General features: G+C 41.2%; 1 protein-coding gene across 1 annotated transcript in view; it reads left to right on the top strand.

The window, feature by feature from the left end:
- Positions 1-11,510, top strand: part of Dgkk (diacylglycerol kinase kappa) — a 124,361-nt gene extending 112,851 nt beyond the window's left edge. The window contains exons 25-28 of the mRNA XM_040733736.1: positions 677-763; positions 4,197-4,307; positions 6,704-6,827; positions 7,768-11,510. Of these exons, the coding sequence (XP_040589670.1) occupies positions 677-763; positions 4,197-4,307; positions 6,704-6,827; positions 7,768-7,847 (402 nt within the window). The 3' untranslated portion in view covers positions 7,848-11,510. The remainder of the gene's footprint in view (positions 1-676; positions 764-4,196; positions 4,308-6,703; positions 6,828-7,767) is intronic.
- Positions 11,511-13,257: the final 1,747 nt, after the last annotated feature.

Raw genomic sequence — 13,257 nt, 5'->3', positions numbered from 1 at the left:
TCATACATAAATGTATATAAGCACACATTGACACAAGGGTGCACACACATGTACATATGCACCCATGCATGCACACATAGGATAGGGAGGGAGAAGAGGAAGGGATAAAGAGGGAGGGAGGGAGAGGGAGATGAGGGAGATGGAGGGAGAGGAACGTGAATTTCATTAATAGGTATAAATACAGTAGGCTCAGGATGTGTTAAAAATGTGAGTTAATTTTATTTTAGGCCAGGTCCTAGTTGAAGGAGGTCCAAAGGTCATGAGTTTCAAGAAGAGATATGTATGGTTAGACTTATTTCTACATATCATGGGAAAGGTAGTTTTAACCTAGCGACAAGTATGATTTGCAAATTTCCCTCTGGTTTGCAAATCTCCTATTTTCCTGTTCCCTACTGTACCCAATCAATGATGCCAAAAGCTAAGCTGTATTGTGCTTCTTTGCAGGGCACACCAATAGAGCTCTATTGTTGCCCGTTAACCATTGACAGCCGGTGTCAATTGGTTGGTGCTCATGCTGTGCCAGCTGTGCTGTATTTTTAATATTACTTCCCCACCTACAGCGACGTCCTGCTAGTCTCTTCCCTACCTTCCCGTGGAGAAGCCAGCTGCATGCTTACTAACCAGCTCCTCTATCTTGTCCTTTCCCTTCCACTCTTCTCCTTTCTTCTCCTCTCAGACTTTAAGCAGAAATGATGCAGTAGATGTTACATTTAGTCTTAAAGGGCTCTACGATGACACCAAAGCTTTCCTGGATGAAAACTTGGTGAGTGCAGGGGGGTTGGAGCAGGGGAGGGAAAATATCGCTTTTGATATGGCCACATTCTGTATTTGGTTCCAGAGTACTAGAGATGTGTGATCATTGTCTGATGATTCCAGTTACGATTGCTATCATCTAGTGTTTGTCACCTGAATGTATTACTGTATGTGTTATGCCAGTCTACAGGGACTGCTGTATTTTGGATGAAAGTCTCTCTTTGGTCAGTGACTCCTGGGTCAAGACTAGGCCAACCAGATGCCAAGTGTTCTCATTATACTTGATACAGCCACACGTGAAAAGAGTGAGCTCCTCAAAGAGGCTACTCTTTCAAGTTTGTAAATGTCACTTTCTCCATGGAGAAAGTAACAGGAAATAGGGGGAAGTTTTGAGGGCTCTGAGCTCAGATACAAATTAGCTACCTACCATCCGTATTATCTCCCTAAGGCTGCCATGACTAAGTACCAAATATTTAACAGAATCTTACCTTATCATCATTCTGGAAACTCCAACATTTAAATCCAAATTATCAGCAGGTTCATGGTCCCTCTAAAAATGCTAGGGGAAACTTGTTTTGCCTTTTCCAAGCTTCTGATCATTTTTTTCTGGCAATCTTTGTTGATCGTTATCTTGTAAATGAATCACTCTCATCTTGTTTTTCATCTTCAATGTCTCTGTCTTCATATGGCCATATTCTGTGAGAGCCATTGATAGTAATGGATTAAAACCTGCCCTATCTAGTATGGTCTCAAATTAACAGTGAATTACAATGTAATGACTATAATTTCACATAAGGGTACATTCTAAAGTACTGGGGGTTAGGACTTAACATCTCTTTTGAGAGGAACACAACTCACAACACTAATTGTGTAACTGCACCTTTTTGCAATTATTTCTCCTCTCTCCAAGATAGGAATTGTATCCCCTCCTCTACAGTTTGCTTAGAGGATTTGTATAAATGCATAATTGTGGCTCAAAATATGGGTTTTAAAAGTACTAGGGAGGGTGAACTATGACTTTGAGGACTACACTAGTTGCATGCTTCTCATAATGTAATGTCCATGCGTGGGCACAACTGCTTATAATAATCTAGCTTTGATGCTGTCCCCAAGGCAGGTGTTGTGCTTGCTTTTGATCTAATTAAAGTTTAATTTGAAGAGGGGCTTGTGAGATAAAGTTGCAAGAATACCCACTGCCTCTTCATTTACATATCTAATTGCCACACTGCCTCAGAAGCGGAATGGCTAAAGCACTCAGACCACACCATTCCACCCATCATCTGGGCCCCAAGCCAAGCATGTTTCAGTTTTGGACAATTTCAATTGGAATTCTGAACTCAATGTCATCTCAGTTCAGCCATCAGTAAATATCGAAAGTTGGCCTCTTGTTGCCTCTTAGGCTTTCTTGATCCTCATAGCTTGAAAATTGGGCCATGCTAGCCAACAACACAAGTTGAACATACCCTACCATGAAGGGAGGCTTCCTTCCCATAGGACCTGTGAGACTCCACACATGTATACACATCAAATGAGGCTAGTAGGCACAACACACATAAGAATGACCATGCATCTCCAGAAAGGCTGTCACAGAAATGAGATGGCTATGTCATGTTTCTCTCACTGAGAAAGTATGGCAGTAAAAGCAAAAAGAGTAGCTTTGTCAGGGGAGGCTGTATTGGGTTTCCATTGCTCTAATGAATACCCAAGACAATCTAACTTACAAAGAAAAAGCTCTGCTGTGGCTCACAGCTTTGCAGGGCTCGGCCCATGAATGATTTGCTTTCAGCATATGGCAAGACAGCACATGATGGTGAAAATCATGTAGTAGATTAAAGTTGCTCACCTTCTGACTGGGCTAAACCTCTTAAACGGTCCACTACCTCCCAATAACACCAGTCTGGGCCTTGGGAGGACATTCTAGGTAAACTGTAACAGGGATTTAGCTTTGTAAAAAAATGAAGCGAATTCTATTCACTCATTCCGACTCGCCTTATTTGGCACATGCATCTAAGCCATGCTGTACTATCTTAAGCTGTAAATAAGGACAAATTATTTGCTAGTGCTGATTTGTTTCCTTCTTATGTCATGTTCTGACTGACCATAACCTCCCATCCCATTCCCTGCCCATTCAGTGGCCACACATTTCTGGCACTAGCTATTGCTACAGCTGTAAGTGTCCTGTAAATAGAAAGAGACCATGGACATGCTACACTGAAAGGAGAATGCGTGGTAGAGTTGAACACATAGCAATCTAACCTGGACTCAAGAGTTAGATTGTTGTGCGCCTTCCAGCCCTTGAAGGCTACATGCATCAATGTATTTCCATGCACCCAAATTATTATATCTGTTAGAATATGAATGGTCTCCCTGTGCTGCTGATTTGGAACTTGGAGATGGCCTCAAAAGAATCTATTATAATTCTCCCATATATCACACAGAGATTATCTTGTGTGTGCTGGGAGGTCAGCAGTAACTACTTAGACAGGACAAGCCATCTGCAAACATGTTTCTTAATCATGGAGAACAAATAGATAGAAACTACAGCAGACCCTCTACCAGGAAGGTAAAGTTAAGGCAGTCTTTCCCTAACATTCTCAGCTTGATCTACAAACTATCTTTTAAATTATAATGTATAATAACGATTCCCATCTTGATAATTTATACACCCTTTGTAGAACTGTATTGTATAAAAGGGATGCTACTAAGTTAGACAGACTCTGTTTAGTCCTGTAATTTTTAAAAATAAATGTATTCTCTCAAATATTGTGTATTGATCATAGATTCCCCTTACTCCTCTCCTCCTAGTTCCTTCCCCATCCACTCCTCAGTTTCCGTTCAGAAAATGGCAGACCTCCCAGAGATAGCCACCAGACATTAGCCATGTAATCTTGAACACTAAATTTATTTGATTATGCTTTCTCACCTATGAAATGAGAATAATCAGACCTTGTACAGTGTTGTGAGGCTATTGGGGGCAGTAAGTGAAATTATGTATTCACAGTACCTGATATACACAGTGTGCTCAGAACTTAGTGATAGCTCTTACTTAGGAGGATGCTGATGTGACTTCAGAAACTGCAAGTCAAGAGTGGGTCCCTTTTTCTAGACATTAAGCTAAAGCAGAAAGTATGGTACTAATTCATGCTGGAGAAAAGACCTTCACTTGTGAAACTGAGCATGCCCAGATGCAAAGAGACCTCAAACATCTGACTGTTTTCTGGATCTTTTTATTGAAAAGAGAGCTGTCTAAAGCTAGTTTTACTTTTGAGAAGTTAACAATCTGATTGTAGGCCAAATGAGCTACAGTTTGTCACCCTTATAGTCTCTTGGTCAAAATGAGCTACAGTATGTTATCTGTTGGTCACTAGCATGAACTCGGTCACAGTGGAGTCTAAGACAAAGTTCTAGGAATGTACACTGACTGTTCTCCCTGTCTATGTCAGTTGAGAGATGCTAGTGATAAGGCCATACTACAAACTGACCTGGATGCCATGAATACGGAATTGAGAAGGGTTCTGGAAATTGGCTGGTTGAGTCGAATCCTTCTTCCAGAGGTGAGTAACATGGAGAGTGGGATTCTTCCCTTGTTGTAAGGTCTGATAGTATGGGTCTGTACATGGGATGGGTGTAATAGGGACCCAATGCAACCTTTAGCATTAATGCAGCATCCTCCTCACCCTAAATGGACAGAACAAATCAGCAAAAATGCGCAAGTAGATGACCATGGAAAAATAATCAGAAAGAAGACCATTCTAAAGCAAGAAAGAATAAGGAAGATCACGCTCTAGGTTACTAGCTCTGCTGCCAGAACTAAACCATATCTGCTACATACTAGCATAGCCACACTGATTGTTGGCAGACAGCTGTTGTAAATGGTTGATACCTAGGCTGTCTTGGCAGTTCAATCTTCTAAACAACTCCTCTTCCTGATGCTACCCTGTAATTGTCTCTCACAGCCAATATGTGGCATAAAAGGAAAATCAAACATTGTTATAGATAGAATATAGTTGCAGAGATGCTGTCAATTTTGGACTACATTGAGTACTTTCCTAAGATTGGAAACTTTCATATTTACTCATAAACCAAGTGTCCCAAAGATGGTTACCTATAACAAAGTAAAGTAGTCCCTTTGTGATCTGACAGAGATTGTCTCAAAAACTTTCCACCATAAAAACATTCATTTCAAATTTTAGAATCCATGCCTGCCTCCTCATAGCTATTTTCTGACTCCAAATGCCAGTTATGTGCATGTGAGCAGTTACATAGATATGTTTGGAATGGTGCAGAGGCAAGGTTACCATTTCAGAAGGAAAACCATATGCAAATTCATCTTAAAACAGTGGTTCTCAACCTGAGGGTCAAGACACCAAAGACCATTGGAAAACACAGATATTCACATTATGATTAGTAACAGTAGCAAAATTACAGTTATGAAATAGTACCGAAGTAATTTTATGGTTGGAGGCCAGCACAACATGAGGAACTGTATTAAAGGGCGTCAGCATTAGGAAGTTTGAGAACCACTCGTTATCTTAAAAGGTTTAACAATCTTTGGCCATTACATTACATTACAAGACCTTCATGTTTTTATCAGTAGCCCTCTGGGGAAGAAAGATGTACATCGTTCAGACAATAAGCAAAGCAAATTCTCATTCCATTACCTGCCTCAGCAATCTCCTGTTAAACTCCTGAGCTGAGCAAACTAGCTGGATATTGAAAGAAATGAGACAAATTCAACCTATACCCTGGGGTCCCGATTTACATGCGAGTCTTCCTCACCTGGAACAAAAATCTCTTTTGTGAGTGCCACTATTTCCAGAGAAGTAAAGCCCTGAAGAAAATGAATAGATTGAAAAATAGGATAAGGAGCTATTGCTCACGCTAAACATCCTTAACTTGATTATGGAAGATCAGACCCACTTTTCTGGGGGAGAGCAGGACCAAGGTCAATTATTTATTGGGCTTTTCAAGGCTCTAACTGAGGTCCTGTGCTGTTTCTTGAAGTTGTTTATAAAAGGCAGGTCAGAAGGCAGGGTATCCAGCCAGGAGCAGCACTAGAGAAGAAAGGGTACGATGGGAGAAAGGGGGAAGATAGGTTCCGACCCTTCCCCTGATGGAAGGGACTGAAGGCATAACTAATCCTGAAAGGAAGATTACCCACAGACCTCTTGTAATGAGTTTGGCTAGATTTCATGTCAACAAATCAACCTCAGGATCGTTTTGCTAGGAACGGGAGTAAGATAAGAATGCTCTGACAGAAGCAAGATATGAGTTGGAGAATGAACTAGAATCACAGAGCTGTCTGCACAGCAGAGACTTACATCCAAAATTAGTAAGTTTGTTTAGAAAATCCTCTGTGTTACAGACAGAAAATGGGTAACCTGTAAGGCACACTCTTCCCTATATGAGGATACTTGGCTGAGGGGGCAAATAGGGGCTCTCACCTGGAGGTGTGAAAGATGGAATAAATTTTTCCAATTTGTAAAAAACTGCCATGTGAGCAACAGTGACCTCCACAATCCACGTGACCTCACATGAAATGCTTAACCACTGAGCCTTGCCTTTGCTTTTCTGTGTTTTTTTTTTACCAAGGGTAAAAGAATGCACAACATTGTTTCCACTTCCTCTTCTCCTACCCCTACTTGCACAGCCTTCTCCTAACTCAGAGCCTTTGCTTCATTTCTAATGCAGGAATAATCGTAGCTATTTTCCCAGGTAATTTTGAGGCTTGTGTAAGGAGTATTTACTGATGTATCCGGAGAGGCACATGGCACAGAATGGGATCTTTCTGAGGCTCATTGCCTTTATTAAGATATATGACTAGTGAATAGGGATGACTCTCCTCCCTGGCTTTCTGTAGCCATCCTTGTCCATTACTTTAAAGAGCCCTTAGAAACCCTTTCAGAATGTCAACTAACATTTCGACCTTACTCTTGCTATGGTTTCCCAGGAGCACTCTTCTGACACTAGCAGTCTAAGTCGCAGGCTGAAAGTTAAATTCCCCAAGTTTAGGAAGAAGAAACGAGAAGATGGAGGAAAGCCTAAATCAAGACGTCGATTCCCTGGTTTTCTTGGTAAGTCAATTCCACAGGCATAGAGAACATGAATAACAGCTTGAGCACCTCTAAGAGACCTGAACGCACCCTCAGAAATGTTCATGGGTGTGCTGGAAAGGGAGACTTTGGGAGGAAGCCAATATTAGGTAATGCCAAATGAATTAGAGAATGATAGAATACTGACTGGTAAAGGGCGATCCTGAGAAGGAATGGTGCTGAGTGGGCTGGATGACCAAAAGGAAAACTGCTATCAGACAGGTATCTTACTGCTTGACCCAGTCCTAAGATGATGGGGACAGGTTTATTGCCCCGTCAAAAATCCCTTCTACCTCTTGAGAGAGTCCCTGGATATGCAAAACTCATACTATATAAATTTTGTTTTTATACCATTCTTCCTTATAACTTGTCTGAAGTATTGTAAATGGGAAAGTATTGTGAAAAGAAATGTGAATGGGACTCAAAAGAAAACTCTACTAGAATTTTCAGTTGTACCAATTCTGATGTGCATTGTCTCTCCTAAACTTGAGGCTTAGGTAACATGGATGCTTCAAAGATACAGCATTAGCAGACTTATGAAAACATGGTGAGAGGATGACAGTTTGTTTTAGTTTTAATGGATAAGGATTTTTCAGATGCCAAGAGAAAAGCTTTTGGATATAACTATATTTTTCTTGGGTGTGGTCCAACTGGTTTGATTCCGTAAGGAGCTGACATTTGGAAATCTCTGGTGTTTGAAAGGATTTTTGTTGACTCAGATTGAGTCCACAGTAGTTGCATAGATAATTGGGTTCTAAGAATTAATCCTATTTGCATTCAGTTTGTATGGTCTCCAGTGGCTTTGAGTCAGAGATGGTAGCTACACTAGGAGCAAACTAATCTGTCTGGGGCTCACACACTTAAGCATCTGGCAAAGTACTAACTTCGCTGTTTTTCTACCTTTCTTTCTTTGGCTCTGAAGGCAGGTTCTGGCGTCGCAGAAATCGTGGCAATGCAGCAAAAAGTGATGACCCTCCAACACCTTCAAGTTCTCAGCTGTAGTTCTTGAAAACTGGAAGGAGAACTCTCAACACAGAATTCTACTAAAAACTCTCAGAACCTCAATAAAGACTGAATTCAATTATATCAGAACAAACATGAGCACCACCAAGAAAGACCCTCCAAATCCTTATACTAATATATTTTCCCTAGACTTAATCAGATCTCCTTAGAGGGTTACATTTTTCTCGTTGGCCAAAGATTCTTGTTCCGAGTTGTCTTGTTCAGTTCTCCTTCTCTTCGTGTACATTGAGCAACTACAGTGTTTATTGGGGATAGATTATGACTAGCCAGGATCTATAAGCATTTGTGGGAGTGCATCTCTTTAGGAAGTATTAGACTGGGCTTCTTTCACTAGCAGAGACTGTTAACACCAAGGAATGAATGAGTAACTAGCTCTCAGAAAGATGAAGAGGGGGCAGGGCATTCAGGCTTGGTTGTGTTTCTCTTGCAATCCCTGCCAACTGCAACTTGAAATTTCAAAAGATGTGACTCCTAGTTGGCTCAAGAAGGTGAGAACTAGGTCCTGGAGGCTTATCTGCTTGTCTGTTACAATGATCATGTGAATCTTTCCTTGTAGATATGAGTCTCTCCTCTCCCCTCCCCTCCCATTTTCTCTCCTCCTCTTCCTTGCTAATCTTCCTTCTTATCCTGTTTCCCTTCTCTCTCCCCTTCCTCTACTTCTGCTTCCTCCCCTCTCCCCATAAACTCCTTATGATTTCCCATGTGTACATGTATGTCTTTGCACATGTCCAGGTGGTGCTCTCGTGGCTGGGTGGGCCCACTGTTTGGAACTCACCCCTCATAGCAACCATACAGGCTCTTGTCCTTTTGCCTTGATCCTAGCCTGCATGTCTCCATGGAGTGCTTGCCTGCATTCTCGCTGGATTTTTTAACTAAATGTTTTGCCGCTGTGCTGCAGTATAGATTATATACAGAGACATAAAGATGTACATATATATACATATATATATTTTTAAGAACTGAAAATACAACTCGACCTCTAAGTGACCCTCTAATTTATTGTGATAACCCAGGAATCCCTCCCCTTCCCTATTAAACCACACACATATTCAACTCTACCAACTGCCCTAGTTCTTGGTGGAGCTTCTAATCTTTTGGTGCATTTTTAGTGTCTTAGAAGTAGCTGGAGTCTACTTATAGCCCAGCTAATTCTGACATCCACTTAAAATACTGAGCCAGGCCACAGAAAGGGAACAAAACCACCAATGCCCTGCAGGAGGGGCCAAGCTGGCATGCTGCCATTTGCTCTGTTTCTCCTGGCTCTGTATCAGCAACTGCCTAAGCTTTCTTGCCCCCTTCCCCAGTAAAAAAGATATCAAAGAGCTCTACCCTTTAGATGTCTAAGTTAGGGCCTACCAATCCATCACAGCCTGTGCCCTTCCCCATAAACTTAATCTGGGTCTGCAGCTATTGGATAGGCTGTTGGGCCACTCTTCAAATTACCTTTAAATCTCATATCTTGTCCCCCTTCCCCCTGAGTCTAAGAGGGGCAGTCAGGGTGATCAGAAAGGACACTGAACTGGGGAAGTAGAGGTTAGAAGCCTCAGCTTCCCTCTGTTTTGCATCTAAGTTTTTCATGAAAAATAATAGTCCTAAATTGCTCCAAATATTCATTTGAATCTTTTTGTTTTAAGTGTACAATCTCGGCCAGTTAAAACTGATGAAAGTCCAATGGGCAGAGAGACTGTCTCTGGTCTGCCTCTCATCTCCACCCTCAAGTCATCCCTCTTTCAAAGTGTCCCTTCCCACTTCTCAAGAAAAAAATCCAGAAAACTGCCCCCTTCTCACTGCTCAGCCAAACTTAGCGTGCTCAACTATCTGACTCAGTCCAATGGCTGGTTCACTGAGGTGCACAATCTAGACTCCGATCACTGGTTCTCAACTTCCTAGAACTCCACCAGCCTAACCCACTCAAACCAGCTGCCTGTGTCCCACCTCTTCACGGGTGAGAAAAGAGACTAACAATGGGGTAGTCCCCCAATGTCTGATAGCTGTGCCAAACAAAACTGTCCTAGCTCTACAACTAGAGAAGAAATCCAATGGGAAAAGATGACAGAAGACATTTAGAACTTACATATCAGAATGTGCATGTGCCGACAGTGTAGGTATTCAAATGGAGTGTGTTGTTGCACTGTCTGGTTTTCTCTTATCACTCTTCGGAGAAGGAGGTATCAGATGAAACCACCAAGGTCATTGTTCCTCCTAGGCCGCATAAACTAATGCCTGCACACATGCACACACATAGTTGGGAACCATGTTGAATTTTCCTAGAAGAGTCTTTTCCAAAATGGATCATTTATAAATAAGCAACTTAAGGAAACAGAAGGAAATCCTGGGAAACAGTAGCCTTACCTTGGTAATGACTAAGCAGGGCTATGACTTGTAATTATTTTTATCACAAATGATAGTCAACTGTAATAGGACTCCATCTCTGCTTATTTTGCTGAAGTACTGTAGGTCTTTGTGTATTGTAATGCTGCTGTTGCTCTGTTGTACCATCTGAATTCCCACTCATTTCCCACCCCGTCCTCCCATCTGAGTCAGAATGATAGTGAATGACACATATAGGATGGGGACTAGAGCAAAATTGACAAGCTAAGGATCAAGTGTGGCTTGTTAAAATGGTCCAGATACCATCTGAATTGTTTAGTTACCGATTTTTCCCTGAGAAGGGAAGCTGGCATGCTAAGAACTTGTTCATAGATCTACTTGGAAACAAAGCAAGAATGGTTCTCTCTCCTTCTGTCTCTTCCTCCCTCCCTCCCTCCATCTCCCCTCCTCCCTCTCTCTTCCCCTCCCTCCCTTTCTCCCCCTCTATCCCTCTGTTTCTCCCCCTCCCTCTCCCCCCCTCTCCTTCTCTGGAGTTTCCTTAGCCCTTGGGAACATGGGCCATTTTCAGGATTTCATTGTTAACTATTTGAAGTAACATAGTTGCTCAGGTGGTGGAACAAGACACCAAATATCCACCACAGTTATGTACAGAAATCATTAAGAATCAAAGCTCTGGGGTTTGATTGCATCTTTGGTAACACTGTCTGTAGAATGGATTGTCTAATTCTTGGCCAGAAGTACACCAGGGAAGGAAATATCCGACTAGAGTTAAGTTGCCACCAACTTCTGGCATCAATGCTATAGGAGGCCAACAGCTATCCATTAAGGACCTCTATTACACCAAAAGGGCAAGGAAAGAAAAAAGAGGATATTTTCAGTGTACTAAAAGTTGACCAGAAGAAGCAATTGGAGGTCAACATCATCTTCCCGTAGGACAAAGTAGAATTAATTGTATAACAGACAGAAACTAATACCAAAGAAATCAGACCCCATTCACATCTTTCCACTGAATAAGGGACCTTGATTGGCTATATGGTTTGTGGAGTTGCATTTGTCTGCTAATCTGTAATACTTTGTTGTTTATTATTATGTGTTCTGTGTTTTCTGAGGCCCTGCAAAGTAGTAGCAGGGCCAGGACTTGGTCAGGGGAGGAAGCTGGAATAGTTATGGAATAACAGGAGAAAATGCAGAAGGAAAAGATCCACAAAGTGTGCCTATTCCTTTTAGTCCTCCTCACAAAATGGAACACCAGTCCTCAAAATAAAGTAATTGCTTCTTAAAATATTTTAATAAATGGATAAATATCATCAATACCTATATCTCATTATTTCTTTCATTGGATAAGGGGAGCAGTTGAATGGGACTTGATGTGAGTTATTAGATTGGGGTGGTCCTTCAAGCTCAATAGGCCACCTGTGGGTACCAGTGGAAGGAAAAACTAGGCAGCAAAACACAAATCAAGAATGGTCCTTCAGGATGATATAGTGCTAAAGGATCCCCTGAAACTGGTTGTAAAACCTAGTTGCAAATCAGGACATTTCTGTAGGGAAATACCTACTACTATAATTTCTCTAGAAGCCAGTTCTCTGCAGTATACAAACAGATCTCAGTAAAATCAGTTAGTGCAGGGGTATATTAGGATGAAGGAGTATACCCCAGGCTGCTAAAAAGAAGTAGAAGACATCTTGAAAACATTTGAAAATGCAATGCTCTTTTAACACAAACAGTAAATGCTCCTCTCCCTTCCAAAAGAGTTTGAGGTTGGAAGGGTCCTTTTCAGATCCAAATTGGTTAGTTGCACCACTGGAAATAGTTTAGAGCCATTGAGATGGTATAGCAGATTAAGGTTCTTGTTGCCAAACCTGATACCTGAACTCAGTTCCAAGAACACACATGACTCCCATATGTTGTCCTCTGACCACACACATGTGCTATGTCATGTATATACACCCACAATATTATAAAAAGAAAATAATTTCTGTCACATACATGGTTCACCTTGGGAATCCTGATGTTAATTACATTTACTGCACAGTCAACTAAGGATGTAGCAGACCAGGATTCCACATAAAGTTCTATAAGAGTAATGATTCAAGTCATAAGTCCTTCAGCTGCCAAATACTAAAAATGATTCCTTATTTGGAGACAATGCATTTATGACACTCAAGACCACATATCGGACTATTCCTATAAAACTACATTTCTGGGCTTTGGGGGGAGGTTGGATAAACAGTTCTGCTGTGGAGGATATAGCAGGCTTAGCCCCGTCATCCATATTAAGACTTTTGTTTTGCATATAGTAGACTATTGAATTGGGCATCTCATCCCAGTCAGAATAGCAAAGATCAACAAAACAACAGACAACAAATGTTGACAAGGATGGAAAACAGGAACCCCCATTAACTGTTGGTGGGATAGAAAACTAGTCAAGGCACTCTGAAATCCCTGTGGGGGAAGCATCAAAAAACTAAATGAAGATATACCATATGACTCAACCATTTTACTCTTTTGGCATACGCCCAAAGGATTCAACATCCTACTCCATAGATACTTATTCAGCCATGTTCATAGCTGCCCTATTCACAATAGCTAGAAAGTGGAAATAGCCTAAATGTCCTTCAAGTAATTAACAGATACGGAAAATATGGTACACATACACAATACAATACCATTCAGCTGTAAAAAAATTGAAATCATGAACTTTGCATGTAAAGGCAACCAAGCCCCCAAAAGATAAATACTGGATTTCTCTCTGACCTGTGATTCCTAGCTCCAAATCTTTAGTGACTGTATAAACTGGAGTAACCACATAAACCATGAAAGTAAAAAGGAATTGTGGGTGAGGGAAAGAGCTCTAGAGAGTGGGATGAAGGAACAGTTGATATGTGGAGGAAAATTGACAAAATAGGGGTGGGATTTCGTTGGGGATGACGGAGGGAGATAATACTGAAGGGAAGGGGATAAGTAACACTATGGATGTCTAAACTATCCCTAGAGGATAATATTTGTGTTTAGCTAAAATTACATATATAAATATGTGGGTATACATACATAGTTT

This window comes from Mesocricetus auratus, unplaced genomic scaffold (assembly GCF_017639785.1).
Source record: "Mesocricetus auratus isolate SY011 unplaced genomic scaffold, BCM_Maur_2.0 Super-Scaffold_100033, whole genome shotgun sequence".
NCBI lineage: Eukaryota > Metazoa > Chordata > Mammalia > Rodentia > Cricetidae > Mesocricetus > Mesocricetus auratus.
Note: the sequence above shows the minus strand (reverse complement) of the source record. Positions and strands in the feature narration are given on the sequence as shown.